The sequence below is a fragment of the Panulirus ornatus genome, chromosome 7 (assembly GCF_036320965.1).
Source record: "Panulirus ornatus isolate Po-2019 chromosome 7, ASM3632096v1, whole genome shotgun sequence".
In the NCBI taxonomy this organism is placed as follows: Eukaryota; Metazoa; Arthropoda; class Malacostraca; order Decapoda; family Palinuridae; genus Panulirus; species Panulirus ornatus.
In genome coordinates this window covers 16,917,673-16,940,478 of record NC_092230.1, presented here as the reverse complement: position 1 = coordinate 16,940,478, position 22,806 = coordinate 16,917,673, and the positions used below count along the sequence as shown (strand labels likewise).

Genomic DNA, 22,806 nt, shown 5'->3' with positions numbered 1-22,806 from the left:
AAGTAAAGCCAGACTGCCTGAGTGAGAGAGATGTTTATGTAGGCATGAAGAAATTTTCAGTTTTCATTTGTTGGCATTTCTTACGCTCCATTACTCTGCTTATAAGCTCCGTGGGGCAGTGATTGAAAGAGACTGTAAATTGCAGCCACTATACTTTGACTTTACTCATAGAGTTTACAGCTTCTTTCTCATCCTTTCTATATAGAACCATTTCCACAAGACAGTGAATGAGCATTCTTCTCATGTGATGCATTTTACATTAGAGCATTGTAATTACCTAGTTGTATTATGTGGGGAGGGAGGTTTACAGCTGTGGGGCTCCAACTCTTGAACATTCTTCACAGCTCCTTCAATTTATGTAAGCTGTTTAAAATCTTAAATGCTGTGATCAAGTCACACTTGTCTTCATTAACTGTTTTAAAATCTTAAATGCTGTGATCAAGCCACTCCTCACTCTTCTCTCGTCCAAGGTGGGCAAATTGAAAGCCTTTTTTGCCCTCCCCTGGACCTTCTGAAGTAGCTGTAAGTGCTTATGTAGGTGCAGTGACCAAAATTCAGATGCATATTCTAGTTGTGGCCCAATGTAGATTGTTTACTGCTTGCTAAATACTTTCTTAACCAAATACTTTAAAGCTCTCTGGTATTTGCCCAAAAATAGTTTGACTTGTTTACTATTCATGTACTGTAGGACTCTGATGACAGTTTAGGCACAATGTTGACCCTCAAATCCTTCTCACACTTACGCACAATCTTGAAGCTTATTTCCTACTAGATAATAATCAAGCTTCTTTCACTTTGTCCCATCCTCATTACTTGAATTTCGTCAGCCATGTACCAGACCAACTTTGGAGTCTATTTAGGTCCCTGTGTAAGCTGATGCAATTCTCCTCTCTTTTCACTTCCCTCATCTGTACTCTGTTTCTGAGATTTAGTTGTGTGAATGAGAGCTTGTATCTTATTCTGCCATCATAGCAAGCATATTATGCAGGAATGCCTTCATTTCTTTTCAAAGGATTGCCATATCTTTAACTTGATCTTGAGCTGAGTTGAAAAATGTAGTGCTGAACCAGAACTTGAAAGTATCTCATTGCACTGTACTATTTCTTGTCAGCTCTTTAAGCTTTAAATCTGACTGTGATTTTCTACAGTGGCCTAGGTTTTTTAAGGGGACAACTGATGACTAGGTTTGATTGGAGGGCTCTTTTCAACAATTGAAGCATAACAGGACTGATGCCCTTTGTTTGCATACTTAATCCGAGGAATGCTGGATTCCATTTTGCAAGACTATGTTATTGGGTAATGCTATCCATGAAAGGCCAGTCTCAGCATTGCAAGTTGGTCTCCCTTTTTTTTTTGCTGTTTAAGCTATACATACTTTAATAGGTTTTTTGCTTTCAGTATATGCACTGAGGAACTTACATACTTTCCTGTTGTTGATGTACTTTTTCTTGAATTTGTGTAATGTTGTTACCAGATTCTGCTTGCTTGTTATCACAGAATGTATAACTTTGTTACTAGACTCTGCCTGCTTGTGGATACACCATAGGTGAAAAGGTGTATCACTGTGAAAGGTTGTATCACTGTTAGTGAATAGATAGGAGTACAATTTCATTAAGGAATTTCTCACTCCAAAGGAGTCCATCATTCTCCTACTACTGATTGTAATGCAGTCATAATGCAGCAGGGGTGTCATAAAAGGGATCATAGGATTGTGTAATTAGTTGATTTATCAATACAGCTGCTTTGTACTTGCTTTGATTATTTGATTTTCAGGCACTTCAGAAATGTTAGCTACATTCAGGATCTTGGTGTATCAATTTCACTTGTAATAAACAACTTTGTCAAACCTGTTTTTTTTTTTTTTTCTTTTTTTTGTGGGGGGTTAAGTTAAACAACTGGGGTCTAGTGTTAGCATGTTTTTGCCTTTGTTGATATTTCCACACTTGTTTAAACTGAAGCATTTTGGTATATATAATGTTGATTTTCCAATGTAATTTTTTTCTGTTAGTGTCACCAATCTAAGTTTTGCAGCATCTCAATGGCATTAGCAATTATGAAATGTTTATGTTTTTGCTTTTTGGTGGATTTTGGCGTTGTGGTGAAATTTTATTAATATGGTTGGTACAATAGAGAAAAAAACTGAATACATTACTATTCAGTACAAGATTCAGATGTTGCTGCTTCAGCTCAGAGAGGACAGAATTCAACTAAAGTAACTAAATATTTCACCCTGTCTACTGCTCCGAGCCAGTCAGAGTGAGGCACTTCTAAATCCATGTGGTCAGCATAAACTTACTGAGCCCATGTGGAATTAGGATGAACAGGAAAGACTGATGATAAGTGAATATCTCAGGTTGTTGTGCAAAAGTTTGGATTTATTTCAGATTTTTGCTGATAACTTTACTTTTTTCTGCTTACTTGAGACTTATAGGGAAGCTTCAAGGCAGCCTCATGGCTGTCCAGTTAATGGCATATTCTGGTTATTCAAAATCCTAATAAATGGGTCTTTCATTGCTCTGAAAAGAAGTAATGCGAAAAAGAGATGGACATGAAATGAGTGAGTGGATTTAGAAGAATGATTTTTTTTTTTTTTTTTGTGATGATCAATGGAGGATTGTTATGTGCAAGGGTAGAGGTTCAAATGGGGAGATAAATCTTGTTCATGTGGTAATGATATGAAGACCTTTGCGTACATAATACATTAGCCATTGGCTGAGAATGTGTGCAGTGGAGGAGCTTTAAGGACCTGATCCACTTTGTGTCTAAATCTAGACAGGTTGTAACACAAGCTATTACTTTATAGTGTTATAGGATATGGTAGTCAGTTGCAGGCACCTGCTGCTGACCAGGGAGGTATTGGGAAATTTAATGGTGGCAGTATAGTGAGCCAACACTTCATTGGCTATCACATTCCCCTCTCAGGCCCAGGTTGTTGTCTTTCTTTTCATCATGACTTATACTTGGGTTGCTGGAACTTAATCCACAAACACATTCTCTCTGCCTTCCACACATAACATTTTACAATATGTAATTCACCACATTGTTCTAAATTTCAAGATTCCTGGCTAAATCCCCATTCAGCTTATAGATGTGCATTCATATAATGTCTCTCTGGCACTGAATTACTGAATTGGAATGGTACCTTTGGTGAGGAGGCTTGAATGTTTTTAAGGCCCCTTTGCCAGCATCAAGTGACAGACCTACCTCCAGACAGAGAATGAGCCAGGTTGGAGAGCAGTAGTAAAGATTGAAAATATTTGACATGTTTTCAGTCTTTACTACTGCTTTTCAACTGGCTCATTCTTTGTCCATTTCTGAAACATTTGCAATCATAGGACCAATGTTGTCTTTGCTGAACACTATCCATCTACCTCCTCTTCTGATCTTTTGTCTGGAACACAGCTGTCCAAGGGTACCTCTCCCCTTCACTTTAAAACCTGATTTTGTCATCATCATTATTTCCACTCCAAGGGTGGTGGTTGTGCTTACTGTAGTTCAAAACAGCTATTGTTCACTGTATGGATTTTGAGCTTTCCAACTTGGAAACCACCTTGCTCAAAATTTCTTTTCCCTCTGTAGATCCACATGCTTAAATTCTTTATGCATGAAATGTTATGTGTGGAAGAATGACTAGCTTAGCAGTATTTGAGATGATCCTTGTGGAGTTTAGACCATTTCCTTTTCTCTCTTTAACAATTTGGAACAACTGATTAAACATCTGATATGTGTTCCTGGACACACTGGACCTCTTCTCACCATAGATGCAGTATTTCTGTCCTCTTCAGGTATTTTGATCACAATCTTATTCCCATCATTTCTAACTCAACGTCCACCATTTATCCTCATCATGAAATACTAAATTTAGGAGGGCTCAATGGTCTTTCTTGTGCAGCTTTAATGCAAATGTTCTGTGGGATCATTATTGCTTAGGTGGCTGGAATGCTTCAAATGTGCTGACAGCATAGCAGAAATCATCTTATCTGGGATGGAGTCCAGTGTTTCCTCTGCAGAGCCTTCATCTCCTCAGTCATTGTTTGATCACTCTTTTCTGATGACTGTCACATCAGGGACAGAGAGTGTAAGACCATGAAACTGCTCCTATCTCCTGAATCTCTTTCTGCTTTCATTTTTGCTCAGCTTCATTGCAGAAGTGTTTTTCATAGAATCATGCATGTCTACGTTAAAAGAAAGTGTGCTTCTTTGTCACTTCAGATGATTAACCTTTCTGGTTCATAAATGCATCTCCAAAAATTTTTGCAGTTTTTCCCTCTATTCCAACCCAGTCAAACTTTAGCTATGTCTTTAACTGATAAAACTTCACTCTTTGTCACCTTAGTTTTCCTTAACCAGACTTAGATAATTTCATATCTCTTCCTCACTCCAGCCCCTCTCCCACTAAGCTTAAGCCATTTCGTATATTTTTCTTATGAAAGGTTTTCAAAGTACTCTCTCAGCTCCACTTGGATCAGGCATGTGGTCTGAATGGCATACCTCCTGTCCTAAGGGTGTGTATTCCCAAGCTGGCTCTGATCCCTGCTTGCACATTTCATTCTGCTGAAACACCCAAACTTTTTCTTCATTTTGAAAGTATGCCTTAGTGCAGCCCATCCCTAAGAAGGACGATTGTTCTAACCCTTCTAACTATTGCCCCATCACACTCACCTCTGCTGTCCCAAAATCTTTAAAACCTTCACTCATACTTTTTTAAAATGCTTTTGCTATCATTCCCTTCTTTCAGACCACTGATACAGCAAAGTCAATTGGTTATATTCTCTCTTCAGAACACTTAAGGTCCTCCTCTCTCAGGGATGTTGATGAATCAGTGGTAGCACTTTATACCTCCAAAGCATTTGACAGTGTAGCATAGGTCTTTGTTTTCTAAAGTTCTCTCCTTTGGCTATTCTACTTTGTTCTTTAATGCATAACTTCCCTCATAGTTATTCCAGAGTTGTTGTTGATTGGGTAAATTTTCCCTCTTGTCAGTAGTTAGGGCTATTTTTTTTTATTGCCTTCATTCTTTCATCTCTCCAATGATTATCTTGGTTCATCCTCTTTCCTTATTTACTCTTATGCCAATGACTCCACTGTACATACTTCAACTCAATTTCTTCCCCTTCAACTGCAGTTCTCTTAATATCCTCCTGAACATATCCTCTCTTGATTTTACGCCTGTGCATCATCTCAGAATGGGGAAATTCAGCATTGCAAAATGCAATATCTACCCACATCTTCTTGTAAGTCTCATTTGTGTCCTACTATTTCCTGCTATTTAATTTCAGCCCTTTGATAATGAACACATGTTGGGTAGCACCATATCCTCCACACTATCCTGGAAAAAACTTATGATGAACATGGCACATTTTGCTCCCTAAAAGTTAGGGGACATTGTATAGGTACTGCAATTATTTTTCTTGCAAACAGCTATCTCATATCTAGAGATGTCTCTTTAACACCAGTATTGAGTATTGCTTGCATCTGGAGTAGCTGTTCATCCATTCCTTTGTTTGCCAGAAGAGAATAAAGAGCTTTTCACTTTACCTCTCCCACCATCACCTCTCCTCAACCATTTTTCTCCTTTTGCTGTGATGCTGCTGATCATCTACAGGTATTACTTTGGCCACTGCTTCATCTAACTTTCTTCTTATCCCAGCACTAAGGCCTAGAGCATGCAACTGGCTGCTGCTTTCCATAGTTTCTTTATGGAAACCAGTCACTCAAGAGTCGACCATTATGATACCTCCTCCATTTCCCAAACAGCACAACTCTGTAATTATCTTTTTTGCCTCATCTTCCCTTCCTCCTACAACATATTCACTTCTAAGAGTCGTGTCTTCAATCACCTAAGGAGGTTACTTTTATGTCTTCCCAGTCTTTTTTCTCAATAATTTGTCCTTTCATTCAAGGTGGTCACGGTCTGATATGTTTTTTACCTATACTGTGTCAGCTATCATGAGAGAATTATCAATCGTAGAAAATATTATTTCAGTTTTATTATTGTAGCTGTGAATACATTCAATTTGTTCCCAATAGGAACTCCAAACCAAAATGGAGAATATATAGGTGAAGGTGCCAATTCCACTGTCATATGGACTAATGGATCCATTGATAATAGGTGTATTATGCTTTTTCTTGCTTAAGTTAAACATGACACTCATGGACTTGAGCATTCTTCAGAATATGAACTTAACAGTCATGACCTTTCAGGATGTATTTAGTGACAGTAGTATTTAAGTGGAGTTGATTTTATATATCACGAAATCACGTTTTTCCCTCTTGTTTCCACAGGTGAATCAGACGGAGGGATCGCGGTCAGCCAAAGACGGAGGGAAGGATAGCCATAGTCACAGAGGTAACTTGCCAGAATTTTAAGATTCATGGATGAAACCTCGTAAACAAAATAGCCATTTATATATGTACTTATATTATCACAGAAGTAAAAGGTCTACGATCAGAATTCTTTGGGAACGAATAGTGATGAAATTATAGATCTTTTGTATCATGGATTTCGATCTTTCCACTGAGGTTCCTTGCTTTTCATATCATATTCATATGTAATGCATGTAAGTATAAAGTATATATTTACATATTCTCCCATGTACCCTGGGATAGGGGAAAAAGAATACCTCTCAAGTTTTTCTTGCATCATAGATGGTGACTGAAAGGAGGAGGAGCTGGGGATGGGAACCCTTTCATCATTGTATTTTATAACTTAAAAGCTGAAACAGGAGCCTAGCAAGAAGTCTTCATCCACCACAAAGGCTTAGGTTCAGGTGTCTAAATATATGTGGTGTAACCAAGATCAGAAGAAAGGATAGAATGTAATATATTTTAGGAGAAGAACCTTTATGTTCTTTGCTCTTAGATAAAGAAATCTTATGGTTAGATGGAGGAATGGATTAGGAATATCTTAGGAGTAAAATCAGGGGTTAATATGAGGGTTAGAGCTAAGGGAACCACTGCTGTTGAAGGTGAGGTTGTGGGAATGTATGACAGAGTGTAAGGATATGAAAACCTAGCTTGTTGGTGAAAATGAAGGTGGATTTTGAATGCATATGTACATGGAATTGAGAGGACTAAGGAAAAGAGTTGAGTTTTTCGGGAGTTGAGTGTCAGTAGTTTTGAAGCAAGCGATTGAGTATTAGTGATGGGTATTGTGAATGCTAAAGTTGGTAGTGTGGCAGTAGAGGGTGTAATTGGAGGACATGGGGTATCCAGTGTTGTAAATGGAAATGGTGAACAGCTTATGGAGTTGTATGCTGAAGTAACTTGGTCAAGTTGTGTGCCGAAAAAGGGCTGCTGCTTAGAAATACCTGATGTTTTTAAAAGAGGGACATAACATGAATATACTTGAAAGGGTAAGGGTGATGGAAAGTGATCATTGTTAGTTTACAAACTAAATGTTAGGTGCAAAAAAGAAACTTGGATTGAATGTCCTGAGAGATGCAGTTGGTGGATGGTATGATCATTACTTGGCAGAGGTGAGGATGATGGTTAGTAGAGGCTTTAGGAAAAGAGGGAAAGGTATGGGTGGAATGAGGGTGGTGAAAGAGAACAAGCTTACATGAGAAGGTTGTCTGAAGTGGTACCTGGAGAGATTGAGTGTAGAATGGCAAAAGGTGAGAGTAAATGAAGCAAGGGGAGTGGGTGAGGAGTAATAGGGGATGCACTGCTTACATGTGTGAGAGAACTATGTGGCATGCATAAGGTGTGAGAGTGGACAGGTGAGAAAAGGGGAGTGAGGGGTGGGTTGATAAAGTTGCTATGGAAAAAGATAAGAGAGGTGTATGGGTGTTATTTGCAGGGTAGGAGTGCAAGTGATTAGGGTATGTTCAAGAGAAAGCAGCAGGAGTTCAAGAGGAAGGTGTATGGGCTGAGAAAGAGGTCACATGAGAATGTAGTTGATTATCAGCAAACTTCATGGAAAATAAGAAAATGTTTTGGAAGGAGGGTAATATTGTGAGAATAACAAGAGAACAAATGGGAGTATTAGTGAAAGGGGCAAATGGGGAAAAGGTACCAGGCGGAGACAATGTGAAAAAGAGTTTAAGGGAGTCTTTTGAAGGGCTATTGAAGGCTTTAGAATGGCAGATGTGGGGTGATTAGGTCAGGGAAGCATGTGAAGTTAGAGCCACGGCAAGTGGTTTGGTGAAAAGAGAGAAGGCGGTAAAGGCCTTGTGTAAGATGAAATGTGGCAAGGCAGCTAGAGTGGATGATATCTTAATTGAATGTCTTAAGAAAGGGGTGTCTGTATTTTTGATTGCCTGGTTAGTATTTTCATTGTATGTATGGATCTTAGTGATGTGCCTGAGGATTGGCAGAATGCCTATATAGTGCCACAGTATAATGACAAGGGGAACAAATGTAAAATGTTCAGATTACAGAGATATTAGTGTGTTGAATGTACCTAGTAAGGTCTGTGGAAGAGTAGTGATTGAAGAGGTAGTGGCATGCACAAAGCATCAGATTGGGGAGGGACAGTGAGGTTTCAGATTGGCAGAGGATGCAGATTGGGTGTTTTCACTGATGGATTTCTGTGAGAAGTACCCAGAGAGAGAGAAGAATTTGTATGTTGTATGGATTTGGAGAAAGCATATGATAATGTTGATGGAGATGCATTTGCAAGGTGATATGAATGTATAGTGTGGTGAGGAAAGCTATTTGAATCAGTAAGGAATTTTTATGGAGTAAGACATATGTGCAAAGAGGTACAAAAAAATTTTTGCCATGGTGGAAGGGCTAGTGTATTGCTCTTACCACTTGACTTCCCTGTTGATGAATGATGTTTCTTGCAACTGCCTCTTCACTTCCTTTCGCTTTTCATGCTTACAAGGGAATACAGTGAAATTCAAACAGCAACAGACCATTGGGTCCTTTCAACGCTGTTTGTGATAGTGGAAGCAATATAGAAATCATAGATCAGTGTGGTAACTGTAGAAATACATACATATTTAAAACAGACAAATAATATAAAGTTTTCATGTACTTAAGGTGGCACAAATGATTTCAGTCAAGGATTTGAAGCAAAATATTTTCAGGTCTGTTATTAAATGTGTCTATGGTACTGTTTTCATATTCTCTGATAAATTATTCCATGCATTACAATCCTGTTGAAAAATTATTTCACCTCATTCAAAGTACAAAGCTTGCCCACAAGTTTGTAATCATTAATATAAGTAAAATCAGAAGAATTTATCCCTATGTAGGTCATTGTATAATGTTACTTTTTTCACCAGCTACTCCTCAGGCATAGTTATCTGTTTTAGATTCATTTGGTATTGTCTTCAACCAAGAAATTAATCTTCTTTAAAACGTTTATGTAGTTACCCCGTTTTGGTTTCGTAGATCAATCAGTATTGCATTAAATTATTGTTCCTGCTTCTTGGGGGCATTCTGACATCTTTTTCTTATTCTGTTTTGGCATGTTTCCAAGAATTACTCTTAATGATTCTGTACCATCCCTTCCTGGTTGTTTTTAGTTCAAAACATTGTTTTTTTTTATTCCATATATTTGTTGCCAGACATATATCATCATATATTTCTCCTGTTGTTCAAGACTCTGAAGCTCTAGCTCTTTCAGTCATTCAGTTTAGTATATATGCCTCATAACATTAATCCTACTTATGAAATATTCCTATATTCTCACTGTTTCATTTAATTCATTCAGCCTCTCAGATTACCATAAAGCACAGTATTCTGGTTTACTCCCTATATGCCGGCAAGGCAGCAGGTTTGGATGGTATTGCAATGGAATTTATAAAAAAAGGGGTGACTGTATTGTTGACTGGTTGGTAAGGTTATTTAATGTATGTATGATTCATGGTGAGGTGCCTGAGGATTGGCAGAATGCTTGCATAGTGCCATTGTACAAAGGCAAAGGGGATAAGAGTGAGTGCTCAAATTACAGAGGTATAAGCTTGTTGAGTATGCCTGGTAAATTATATGGGAGGGTATTGATTGAGAGGGTGAAGGCATGTACAGAGCATCAGATTGGGGAAGAGCAGTGTGGTTTCAGAAGTGGTAGAGGATGTGTGGATCAGGTGTTTGCTTTGAAGAATGTATGTGAGAAATACTTAGAAAAGCAAATGGATTTGTATGTAGCATTTATGGATCTGGAGAAGGCATATGATAGAGTTGATAGAGATGCTCTGTGGAAGGTACTAAAAATATATGGTGTGGGAGGCAAGTTGTTAGAAGCAGTGAAAAGTTTTTATGGAGGATGTAAGGCATGTGTACGTGTAGGAAGAGAGGAAAGTGATTCGTTCTCAGTGAATGTAGGTTTGCGGCAGAGGTGTGTGATGTCTCCATGGTTGATTAATTTGTTTATGGATGGGGTTGTCAGGGAGGTGAATGCAAGTTTTGGAAAGAGGGGCAAGTATGCAGTCTGTTGGGGAAGAGATAGCTTGGGAAGTGAGTCAGTTGTTGTTCGCTGATGATACAGCGGTGGTGGCTGATTCATGTAAGAAACTGCAGAAGCTGGTGACTGAGTTTGGTAAAGTGTGTGAAAGAAGAAAGTTAAGAGTAAATGTGAATAAGAGCAAGGTTATTAGGTACAGTAGGGTTGAGGGTCAAGTCAATTGGGAGGTAACTCTGAATGGAGAAAAACTGGAGGAAGTAAAGTGTTTTAGATATCTGGGAGTGGATCTGGCATTAGATGGAACTATGGAAGCAGAAGTGAACCATAGGGTGGGGGAGGAGGCGAAAATTCTGGGAGCCTTGAAGAATGTGTGGAAGTCGAGAACATTATCTCGGAAAGCAAAAATGGGTATGTTTGAAGGAATAGTGATTCCAACAATATTGTATGGTTGCGAGGCGTGGGCTATGGATAGAGTTGTGTGCAGGAGGGTGGATGTGCTGGAAATGAGATGTTTGAGGACAATATGTGGTGTGAGGTGGTTTGATCGAGTAAGTAATGTAAGGGTAAGTGAGATGTGTGGAAATAAAAAGAGCGTGGTTGAGAGAGCAGAAGAGGGTGTTTTGAAATGGTTTGGTCACATGGAGAGAATGAGTGAGGAAAGATTGACCAAGAGGATATATGTGTCAGAGGTGGAGGGAATGAGGAGAAGTGGGAGACCAAATTGGAGGTGGAAAGATGGAGTGAAAAAGAATTTGAGTGATCGGGGCCTGTACATGCAGGAGGGTGAAAGGCGGGCATAGAATGGAGTGAATTGGATCGATGTGGTATACCGGGGTTGACGTGCTGTCACTGGATTGAATCAGGACATATAAAGCGTCTGGGGTAAACCATGGAAAGTTCTGTGGGGCCTGGATGTAGAAAGGGAGCTGTGGTTTCGGGCATTATTACATGACAGCTAGAGACTGAGTGTGAACGAATGGGGCCTTTGTTGTCTTTTCCTAGCGCTACCTCGCACACATGAGGGGGGAGGGGGATGTTATTCCATGTGTGGCGAGGTGGCGATGGGAATAAATAAAGGCAGACAGCATGAATTATGTACATGTGTATATATGTATATATCTGTGTGTGTATATATATGTGTACATTGAGATGTATAGGTATGCATATTTTCGTGTGTGGACGTGTATGTATATACATGTGTATGTGGGTGGGTTGGGCCATTTTTTTCGTCTGTTTCCTTGTGCTACCTCGCAAACGCAGGAGACAGCGACAAAGCAAAATTAGAATAAAAATGTACATCGAACTTATTCATCATAAATTGTCTGTGTCTTGTTGCAGTTGATCTCAGTATCATTCCATTTGTTATTTGGCTTAAAAATTTTCTCTCCTCTGTATGTTCATGATATGAAAAGAAGTACTGAATAATTCAAACAGCAACAGACCATTTGGTCCCTTTTTGCATAGCTAAGGAGGCTCATATGATATCTATTTTGGTTTTGAAGCAAAACATTTATCAAGTCTATTCTTATACGTATCTTTGGTACTGCATTCAACCACTCTAAGATGTAAATCATTCCATATAGTAAGAAACCTGAAGAAGAAAAAATATTTAGCCTCATTCGAAGTAGTTTGTAACTCTTACTACAAGTGAAATCATATGAATGTATCCCTATGTAATTTGTTATATTGAGATTATCGAAGCCTTTGATAATTTTGAATGACTATCAGATCATTCCTTAACCTTCTCTTTTCTATACTAAATAGATTTGTTTAATTGGCTTCATAGGATTTGATTCTCATTCCAGGAATCATCTTGGTATCTTATCTCTGTTGTACTCTTTCCATTCTGTCTATGTCTTTCCTCAAGTAGGATGACCAAAACTGTTCACAATAATCGAGATGGGGACACATGACTGACTTTTAAAGAGTAAGGATAATTTCCATGGACTTAAATTCTGTTGCCCTACCTATGAATCCAGTAATTTTGTTTGCCTTCTTAACTGCTTCTGTGTACTTTTTACTTGACTGTAGATCACCAGAGATTATTACACCAGTCTTTTCCCTCATTTACCTTTTACAGTTCAGCAGAATTCATATTGTAGCTTGCCTTTTCATTTCTACTACTGACACGTAAAACTTTGCACTTTATAATATTAGAATTCATTTGCCATTTATGAGGTCAGTCCATCACCTTGTCTATGTTTGTTTAAAGCTGCAGATGTTCAAGTTATGTTGTAGATTTTTTTCTGAACTTAGTAACATTTGAGAATTTCAATATTTTACAATGCAACCCATTATTAGTATCATCAATGTGTATGAACAAGAGAAACATTCCCAAGACTGATCCTTGTTGTGTACCAATTGTTATGTTTAACCATTCTGAGGCTTGACCATTAATCACAACTCTTTGTTTATGGTCACTTAACCAATTTTCTAACCACTTAAGTACACCCCCATCTATACCATTTGACTTAAGTTAGAAACCTTTGATGTGGAACTTTATTGAATGCCTTTTGAAAATGTAAATAGATAACATCAACTGCTTTACTTTTGTCATACATGTTGAGTATATCAGTAAAGAAATCAGGCACATTTATGAGACATGAATGATTTTGTCAAAAGCCATGTTGCAAGTCATTTATTAAGTGGAAGTCCTCTAAATGCTTTACAATCTTATCTCAAGTGATTTTTTTCAAGAGTTTACCAGTTACAGACTTTAAGCTGATTGGGTGATAATTTTCTGGTGGTGATTTAATACCTTTTTTTGAAAATGGGTGTTACATTAAGAAGCTTTCTTTCCTTTGGGACTTACCCCTTAGCAAATGATTTATAGAAGAGAATAGTCAAAGGTTTAACTACCTCATTTTTCACCTCTTTCATTGTCCTCGGATAAATCTAATCTGGGTCTGCTGCTTTATTTTTCTTTATTCATATTATGTTGATATTGTACCTTCAACACTTACATCGAAGTATCTTGAAATGTTTTCGTCTCTTTGCATTAAAGCTGGATTAAGGATGTGAGCAGCATCTTCAGTTGTAAATACAGTGTGACAAAGAATTTGAAATCTTTGCCATGTCTTTATTGTTGTGAATCGAATCACCATTTTCAATTATTAATGGGCCAATTGACTGAATGATGACTCTTGCTTCAAACATACCCTTAAAACATTTTTGGGTTTCTTTTGCTGTTTTCATCAGTACAGATGCTCCTCAACTTTCGATGGGGCTACACTTTGACAACCCATCGTAAGTTGAAAATACATTTAAGACTATAAATCTAACCTACTGAACATCATAGCTTAGCCCAGCCTACCTTAAACATTTTCAGAGCACTTACATTAGCCTACAGTTGGACAAAACCATCTAACACAAAGCCTGTTTTACAGTAAAGTGTTGAATAACTCGCCATCATAAAGGTAAAAGCTCATAAGTCGAAAACTCATGAGTCAAACTATCGTAAGTCAGGGTTCATCTGTATACGTTTCATACTGATGTGAACTTTGATGTATAAGTCTCTTAGTTTCTCTATGCAGACTTATATAATCTGCTTTATCAAGCTAGTTATTGGTCTCTGGGCTTCTTATGTGCTGCTTTCATAGACAGCAGACTCTTCTTTATGTCATCATTCCACTATTTTAGCATTGTATTGGAAAAAGACTGTCTTTTATGAGTTGGCACTTATGATTCCTCTATTGCTTTGAATGTTTTATTAAAACTACGACCAAACTACGACCATATCACTTTCATTTATATCATCCTAAGTTTGTCTGGCAAGAGCAATGTGAAGATATTTAGAATTTGAAAGTCTTTAACTTGATATTTTTTGTGGCCCTTATATTGTCCAGCATTACAGGCAGTGGTAAAAGTTAACTGCAAAGTAATTTGCCAGTGATCAGTAATACTGAACTTTTCCATGATTTCGGCATTGTTAATAACATCCTCATTTGTAATTAGAATTAAATCTAATATATTCTCTTATCCCTGGGGATGGGGGAGAAAGAATACTTCCCATGCATTCCTCATGTGTCGTAGAAGGCGACTGAAGAGGACGGGAGCGGGGGGCTAGAAACCCTCCCCTCCTTGTATTTTAACTTTTTAAAAGGGGAAACAGAAGAAGGAGTCACATGGAGAGTGCTCAACCTCCTTGAAGGCTCACATTGGGGTGTCTAAAGTTTGTGGATGTAACCAAGATGAGAAAAAAGAAGAGATAGGTAGTATGTTTGAGGAAAGGAACCTGGATGTGAAACAAAGCTCAAGGGTAAAGGGAAAGAGTGGTTTGGGAATGTTCTGGGAGTGAAGTCAGGGGTTAGTGAGAGGACAAGAGCAAGGGAAGGAGTAGCACTACTCCTGAAACAGGAGTGGTGGCAGTATGTGATAGAGTGTAAGAAAGTAAACTCTAGATTGATATGGGTAAAACTGAAAATGGATGGAGAGAGATGGGTGATTATTGGTGCATATGCACCTGGGCATGAGAAGAAAGAGCATGAGAGGCAAGTGTTTTGGGAGCAGCTGAATGAGTGCGTTAGTAGTTTTGATGCATGAGACTGGGTTATAGTGATGGGTGATTTGAATGCAAAGGTGAGTAATGTGACAATTGAGGGAATAATTGGTGTACATGGGGTGTTCAGTGTTGTAAATGGAAATGGCGAAGAGCTTGTAGATTTATGTGCTGAAAAGGGACTGGTGATTGGGAATACCTGGTTTAAAAAGAGAGATATACATAAGTATACGAATGTAAGTAGGAGAGATTGCCAGAGAGCGTTATTGGATTATGTGTTAATTGATAGGCGCGCGAAAGAAAGACTTTTGGATCTTAATGTGCTGAGAGGTACAACTGGAGGGATGTCTGATCATTATCTTTTAGAGATGAAGGTGAAGATTTGTAGAGGTTTTCAGAAAAGAAGAGAGAATGTTGGGGTGAAGAGAGTGGTGAGAGTAAGTGAGCTTGGGAAGGAGACTTGTGTGAGGAAGTACCAGGAAAGACTGATTACAGAATGGAAAAAGGTGAGAACAAAGGAGGTAAGGGGAGTGGGGGAGGAATGGGATGTATCTAGGGAAGCAGTGATAGCTTGTGCAAAAGATGCTTGTGGCATGAGAAGCATGGGAGGTGGACAGATTAGAAAGGGTAGTGGATGGTGGGATGAAGAGGTAAGATTATTAGTGAAAGAGACGAGAGGCATTTGGACAATTTTTGCAGGGAAATAATGCAGATTGGTGGGAGATGTATAAAAGAAAGAGGCAGGAGGTCAAGAGAAAGGTGCAAGAGGCAAAAAAGAGGGCAAATGAAAGTTGGGGTGAGAGAATATCATTAAATTTTAGGGAAAATAAAAAGATGTTTTGGAAGGAGGTATATAAAGTGCATAAGACAAGGGAACATCAGTGATGGGGGCTGAAGGGGAGGTGATAACAATTAGTGGTGATGTGAGAAGGAGATGGAGTGAGTATTTTGAAGGTTTGTTGAATGTGTTTGATGATAGATTGGGAGATATAGGGTGTTTTGGTCGAGGTGGTGTGCAAAGTGAGAGGGTTAGGGAGAATGATTTGGTAAACAGAGAAGAGGTAGTAAAAGCTTTGCAGAAGATGAAAGCCGGCAAGGCAGCGGGTTTGGATGGTATTGCAGTAGAATTTGTTAGAAAAGAGGGTGACTGTATTGTTGACTGGTTGGTAAGGTTATTTAATGTATGTATGACTCATGGTGAGGTGCATGAGGATTGGCGAAATGCTTGCATAATGCCATTGTACAAAGGCTAAAGGAATAAGAGTGAGTGCTCAAATTACAGAGATATAAGTTTGTTGAGCATTCCTGGGAAATTATATGTGAGTGTATTGATTGAGAGGGTGAAGGCATGCACAGAGCATCAGATTGGGGAAGAGGAGTGTGGTTTCAGAAGTGATAGAGGATGTGTGGATCAGGTGTTTGCTTTGAAAAATGTATGTGAGAAATACTTAAGAAAGCAAATGGATTTGTATGTAGCATTTATGGGTCTGGAGAAGGCATATGATAGAGTTGATAGAGATGCTCTGTGGAAGGTATTAAGAATATATGGTGTGGGAGGTAAGTTGTTAGAAGCAGTGAAAAGTTTTTGTCGAGGATGTAAGGCATGTGTACGTGTAGGAAGAGAGGAAAGTGATTGGTTCTCAGTGAATGTTGGTTTGCAGCAGGGGTGCGTGATGTCTCCATGGTTGTTTAATTTGTTTATGGATGGAGTTGTTAGGGAGATGAATGCAAGAGTTTTGGAAAGAGGGGCAAGTATGCAGTCTGTTGTGGATGAGAGAGCTTGGAAAGTGAGTCAGTTGTTGTTCGCTGATGATACAGTGCTGGTGGCTGATTCGGGTGAGAAACTGCAGAAACTGGTGACTGAGTTTGGTAAAGTGTGTAAAAGAAGAAAGCTGAGAGTAAATGTGAATAAGAGCAAGGTCATTGGGTACAGTAGGGTTGAGGAACAAGTTAACTGGGAGGTAAGTTTGAATGGAGAAAAACTGGAGGAAGTGAAGTGTTTTAGATATCTGGAAGTGGATTTGGCAGCATATGGAACCATGGAAGAGGTAGTGAATCATAGGGTGGGGGAGGGGGTGAAAGTTGTGGGAGCGTTGAAGAATGTGTGGAAGTTGAGAACTTTATCATGGAAAGCAAAAATGGGTATGTTTGAAGGAATAGTGGTTCCAACAATGTTGTATGGTTGCGAGGCGTGAGCCATTGATAGAGTTGTGTGAAAGAGGATGGATGTGATGGAAACAAGATGTTTGAGGACAATATGTGGTGTGAGGTTGTTTGATTGAGTAAGTAATGAAAGGGTAAGAGAGTTGTGTGGTAATAAAGATAGTGTGGTTGGGAGAGCAGAAGAGGGTGTTTTGAAATGGTTTGGTCACATGGAGAGAATGAGTGAGGAAAGATTGACAAAGAGGATATATGTGTCAGTGGTGGAGGGAATGAGAAGTGGGAGACCAAATTGGAGGTGGAAAGATGGAGTGAAAAAGATTTTAAGTGATCAGGGCCTGAACATGCAGGAGGGTGAAAGGCGTGCAAGGAATAGAGTGAATTGGAACGATGTGGTATACTGGGGTCGACATGCTGTCAGTGGATTGAACCAGGGCATGTGAAGTATCTGGGGTAAACCATGGAAAGTCTTTTGGGGCCTGGATGTGGAAAGGGGGCTGTGGTTTCGGTGCATTATACATGACAGCTAGAGACTGAGTGTGAACTAATGTGGCCTTTGTTGTCTTTTCCTAGTGCTACCTAGCGCACATGTGGGGTGAGGGGTTTTCATTTCATGTGTGGCGGGGTGGCAACGGGAATAAATAAGGGCAGACAGTATGAATTATGTACATGTGTATATATGTATATGTCTGTGTGTGTGTATATATTTTTTTTTTTTTTTTTTTTTTCTTTTTTGCTTTGTCGCTGTCTCCCGCGTTTGCGAGGTAACGCAAGGAAACAGACGAAAGAAATGGCCCAACCCACCCCCATACACATGTATATACATACGTCCGCACACGCAGATATACATACCTACACAGCTTTCCATGGTTTACCCCAGACGCTTCACATGCCTTGATTCAATCCACTGACAGCACGTCAACCCCGGTATACCACATCGCTCCAATTCACTCTATTCCTTGCCCTCCTTTCACCCTCCTGCATGTTCAGGCCCCGATCACACAAAATCTTTTTCACTCCATCTTTCCACCTCCAATTTGGTCTCCCTCTTCTCCTCGTTCCCTCCACCTCCGACACATATATTCTCTTGGTCAATCTTTCCTCACTCATTCTCTCCATGTGCCCGAACCATTTCAAAACACCCTCTTCTGCTCTCTCAACCACGCTCTTTTTATTTCCACACATCTCTCTTACCCTTACGTTACTTACTCGATCAAACCACCTCACACCACATATTGTCCCCAAACATCTCATTTCCAGCACATCCATCCTCCTCCGCACAACTCTATCCATAGCCCACGTCTCGTAACCATACAACATTGTTGGAACCACTATTCCTTCAAACATACCCATTTTTGCTTTCCGAGATAATGTTCTCGACTTCCACACATTCTTCAAGGCTCCCAGAATTTTCGCCCCCTCCCCCACCCTATGATCCACTTCCGCTTCCATGGTTCCATCCGCTGCCAGATCCACTCCCAGATATCTAAAACACTTCACTTCCTCCAGTTTTTCTCCATTCAAACTCACCTCCCAATTGACTTGACCCTCAACCCTACTGTACCTAATAACCTTGCTCTTATTCACATTTACTCTTAACTTTCTTCTTTCACACACTTTACCAAACTCAGTCACCAGCTTCTGCAGTTTCTCACATGAATCAGCCACCAGTGCTGTATCATCAGCAAACAACAACTGACTCACTTCGCAAGCTCTCTCATCCCCAACAGACTTCATACTTGCCCCTCTTTCCAAAACTCTTGCATTCACCTCCCTAACAACCCCATCCATAAACAAATTAAACAACCATGGAGACATCACACACCCCTGCCGCAAACCTACATTCACTGAGAACCAATCACTTTCCTCTCTTCCTACACGTACACATGCCTTACATCCTCGATAAAAACTTTTCACTGCTTCTAACAACTTGCCTCCCACACCATATATTCTTAATACCTTCCACAGAGCATCTCTATCAACTCTATCATATGCCTTCTCCAGATCCATAAATGCTACATACAAATCCATTTGCTTTTCTAAGTATTTCTCACATACATTCTTCAAAGCAAACACCTGATCCACACATCCTCTACCACTTCTGAAACCACACTGCTCTTCCCCAATCTGATGCTCTGTACATGCCTTCACCCTCTCAATCAATATCCTCCCATATAATTTACCAGGAATACTCAACAAACTTATACCTCTGTAATTTGAGCACTCACTCTTATCCCCTTTGCCTTTGTACAATGGCACTATGCACGCATTCCGCCAATCCTCAGGCACCTCACCATGAGTCATACATACATTAAATAACCTTACCAACCAGTCAACAATACAGTCACCCCCTTTTTTAATAAATTCCACTGCAATACCATCCAAACCTGCTGCCTTGCCGGCTTTCATCTTCCGCAAAGCTTTTACTACCTCTTCTCTGTTTACCAAATCATCTTCCCTAACCCTCTCACTTTGCACACCACCTCGACCAAAACACCCTATATCTGCCACTCTATCATCAAACACATTCAACAAACCTTCAAAATACTCACTCCATCTCCTTCTCACATCACCACTACTTGTTATCACCTCCCCATTTGCGCCCTTCACTGAAGTTCCCATTTGCTCCCTTGTTTTATGCACTTTATTTACCTCCTTCCAGAACATCTTTTTATTCTCCCTAAAATTTAATGATACTCTCTCACCCCAACTCTCATTTGCCCTTTTTTTCACCTCTTGCACCTTTCTCTTGACCTCCTGTCTCTTTCTTTTATACATCTCCCACTCAATTTCATTTTTTCCCTGTAAAAATCGTCCAAATGCCTCTCTCTTCTCTTTCACTAATACTCTTACTTCTTCATCCCACCACTCACTACCCTTTCTAATCAACCCACCTCCCACTCTTCTCATGCCACAAGCATCTTTTGCGCAATCCATTACTGATTCCCTAAATACATCCCATTCCTCCCCCACTCCCCTTACTTCCATTGTTCTCACCTTTTTCCATTCTGTACTCAGTCTCTCCTGGTACTTCCTCACACAAGTCTCCTTCCCAAGCTCACTTACTCTCACCACCCTCTTCACCCCAACATTCACTCTTCTTTTCTGAAAACCCATACAAAACTTCACCTTAGCCTCCACAAGATAATGATCAGACATCCCTCCAGTTGCACCTCTCAGCACATTAACATCCAAAAGTCTCTCTTTCACGCGCCTGTCAATTAACACATAATCCAATAACGCTCTCTGGCCATCTCTCCTACTTACATAAGTATACTTATGTATATCTCGCTTTTTCAACCAGGTATTTCCAATCATCAGTCCTTTTTCAGCACATAAATCTACAAGCTCTTCACCATTTCCATTTACAACACTAAACACCCCATGTATACCAATTATTCCCTCAACTGCCACATTACTCACCTTTGCATTCAAATCACCCATCACTATAACCCGGTCTCGTGCATCAAAACCACTAACACACTCATTCAGCTGCTCCCAAAACACTTGCCTCTCATGATCTTTTTTTTTTTTTTTTTTTTTTTTTTTTTTTTTTTTCCAAAAGAGGGAACAGAGAAGGGGGCCAGGTGAGGGTATTCCCTCAGGGGCCCAGTCCTCTGTTCTTAACGCTACCTCGCTATCGCGGAAATGGCGAATAGTATAAAAAAAAAAAAAAAAAAATATATATATTATTATTATTATTATTATATTATTATACTTTGTCGCTGTCTCCCGCATTTGCGAGGTAGCGCAAGGAAACAGGCGAAAGAAAATGGCCCAACCCCCCCCATACACATGTATATACATACGTCCACACACGCAAATATACATACCTACACAGCTTTCCATGGTTTACCCCAGACGCTTCACATGCCTTGATTCAATCCACTGACAGCACGTCAACCCCGGTATACCACATCGCTCCAATTCACTCTATTCCTTGCCCTCCTTTCACCCTCCTACATGTTCAGGCCCCGATCACACAAAATCTTTTTCACTCCATCTTTCCACCTCCAATTTGGTCTCCCTCTTCTCCTTGTTCCCTCCACCTCCGACACATATATCCTCTTGGTCAAGCTTTCCTCACTCATCCTCTCCATGTGCCCAAACCACTTCAAAACACCCTCTTCTGCTCTCTCAACCACGCTCTTTTTATTTCCACACATCTCTCTTACCCTTACGTTACTCACTCGATCAAACCACCTCACACCACACATTGTCCTCAAACATCTCATTTCCAGCACATCCATCCTCCTGCGCACAACTCTATCCATAGCCCACGCCTCGCAACCATACAACATTGTTGGAACCACTATTCCTTCAAACATACCCATTTTTGCTTTCCGAGGTAATGTTCTCGACTTCCACACATTCTTCAAGGCCCCCAGAATTTTCGCCCCCTCCCCCACCCTATGATCCACTTCCGCTTCCATGGTTCCATCCGCTGCCAGATCCACTCCCAGATATCTAAAACACTTCACTTCCTCCAGTTTTTCTCCATTCAAACTCACCTCCCAATTGACTTGACCCTCAACCCTACTGTACCTAATAACCTTGCTCTTATTCACATTTACTCTTAACTTTCTTCTTCCACACACTTTACCAAACTCAGTCACCAGTTTCTGCAGTTTCTCACATGAATCAGCCACCAGCGCTGTATCATCAGCGAACAACAACTGACTCACTTCCCAAGCTATCTCATCCCCAACAGACTTCATACTTGCCCCTCTTTCCAAAACTCTTGCATTTACCTCCCTAACAACCCCATCCATAAACAAATTAAACAACCATGGAGACATCACACACCCCTGCCGCAAACCTACATTCACTGAGAACCAATCACTTTCCTCTCTTCCTACACGTACACATGCCTTACATCCTCGATATATATATATATATATATATATATATATATATATATATATATATATATATATATATATATATATATTTTTTTTTTTTTTTCTTTTTTTTTTTTTTTGCTTTGTTGCTGTCTCCCGCGTTTGCGAGGTAGCGCAAGGAAACAGACGAAAGAAATGGCCCAACCCACCCCCATACACATGTATATACATACGTCCACACACACTTAAATATACATACCTACACAGCTTTCCATGGTTTACCCCAGACGCTTCACATGCCTTGATTCAATCCACTGACAGCACGTCAACCCCGGTATACCACATCGCTCCAATTCACTCTATTCCTTGCCCTCCTTTCACCCTCCTGCATGTTCAGGCCCCGATCACACAAAATCTTTTTCACTCCATCTTTTCACCTCCAATTTGGTCTCCCTCTTTTCCTCGTTCCCTCCACCTCCGACACATATATCCTCTTGGTCAATCTTTCCTCACTCATTCTCTCCATGTGCCCAAACCATTTCAAAACACCCTCTTCTGCTCTCTCAACCACGCTCTTTTTATTTCCATACATCTCTCTTACCCTTACGTTACTTACTCGATCAAACCACCTCACGCCACACATTGTCCTCAAACATCTCATTTCCAGCACATCCATCCTCCTGCGCACAACTCTATCCATAGTCCACGCCTCGCAACCATACAACATTGTTGGAACCACTATTCCTTCAAACATACCCATTTTTGCTTTCCGAGATAATGTTCTCGACTTCCACACATTCTTCAAGGCTCCCAGAATTTTCGCCCCCTCCCCCACTCTATGATCCACTTCCGCTTCCATGGTTCCATCCGTTGCCAGATCCACTCCCACATATCTAAAACACTTCACTTCCTCCAGTTTTTCTCCAGTCAAACTCACCTCCCAATTGACTTGA

General features: G+C 39.9%; 1 protein-coding gene across 6 annotated transcripts in view; it reads left to right on the top strand.

The window, feature by feature from the left end:
• Positions 1–22,806, top strand: part of LOC139749432 (uncharacterized) — a 457,243-nt gene that overhangs the window by 107,951 nt on the left and 326,486 nt on the right. For all 6 annotated transcript variants that reach the window (XM_071663280.1, XM_071663279.1, XM_071663278.1 and 3 more), the window contains one exon: positions 6,286–6,349. In XM_071663280.1, coding sequence (XP_071519381.1) covers positions 6,286–6,349 — 64 coding nt within the window. The remainder of the gene's footprint in view (positions 1–6,285; positions 6,350–22,806) is intronic.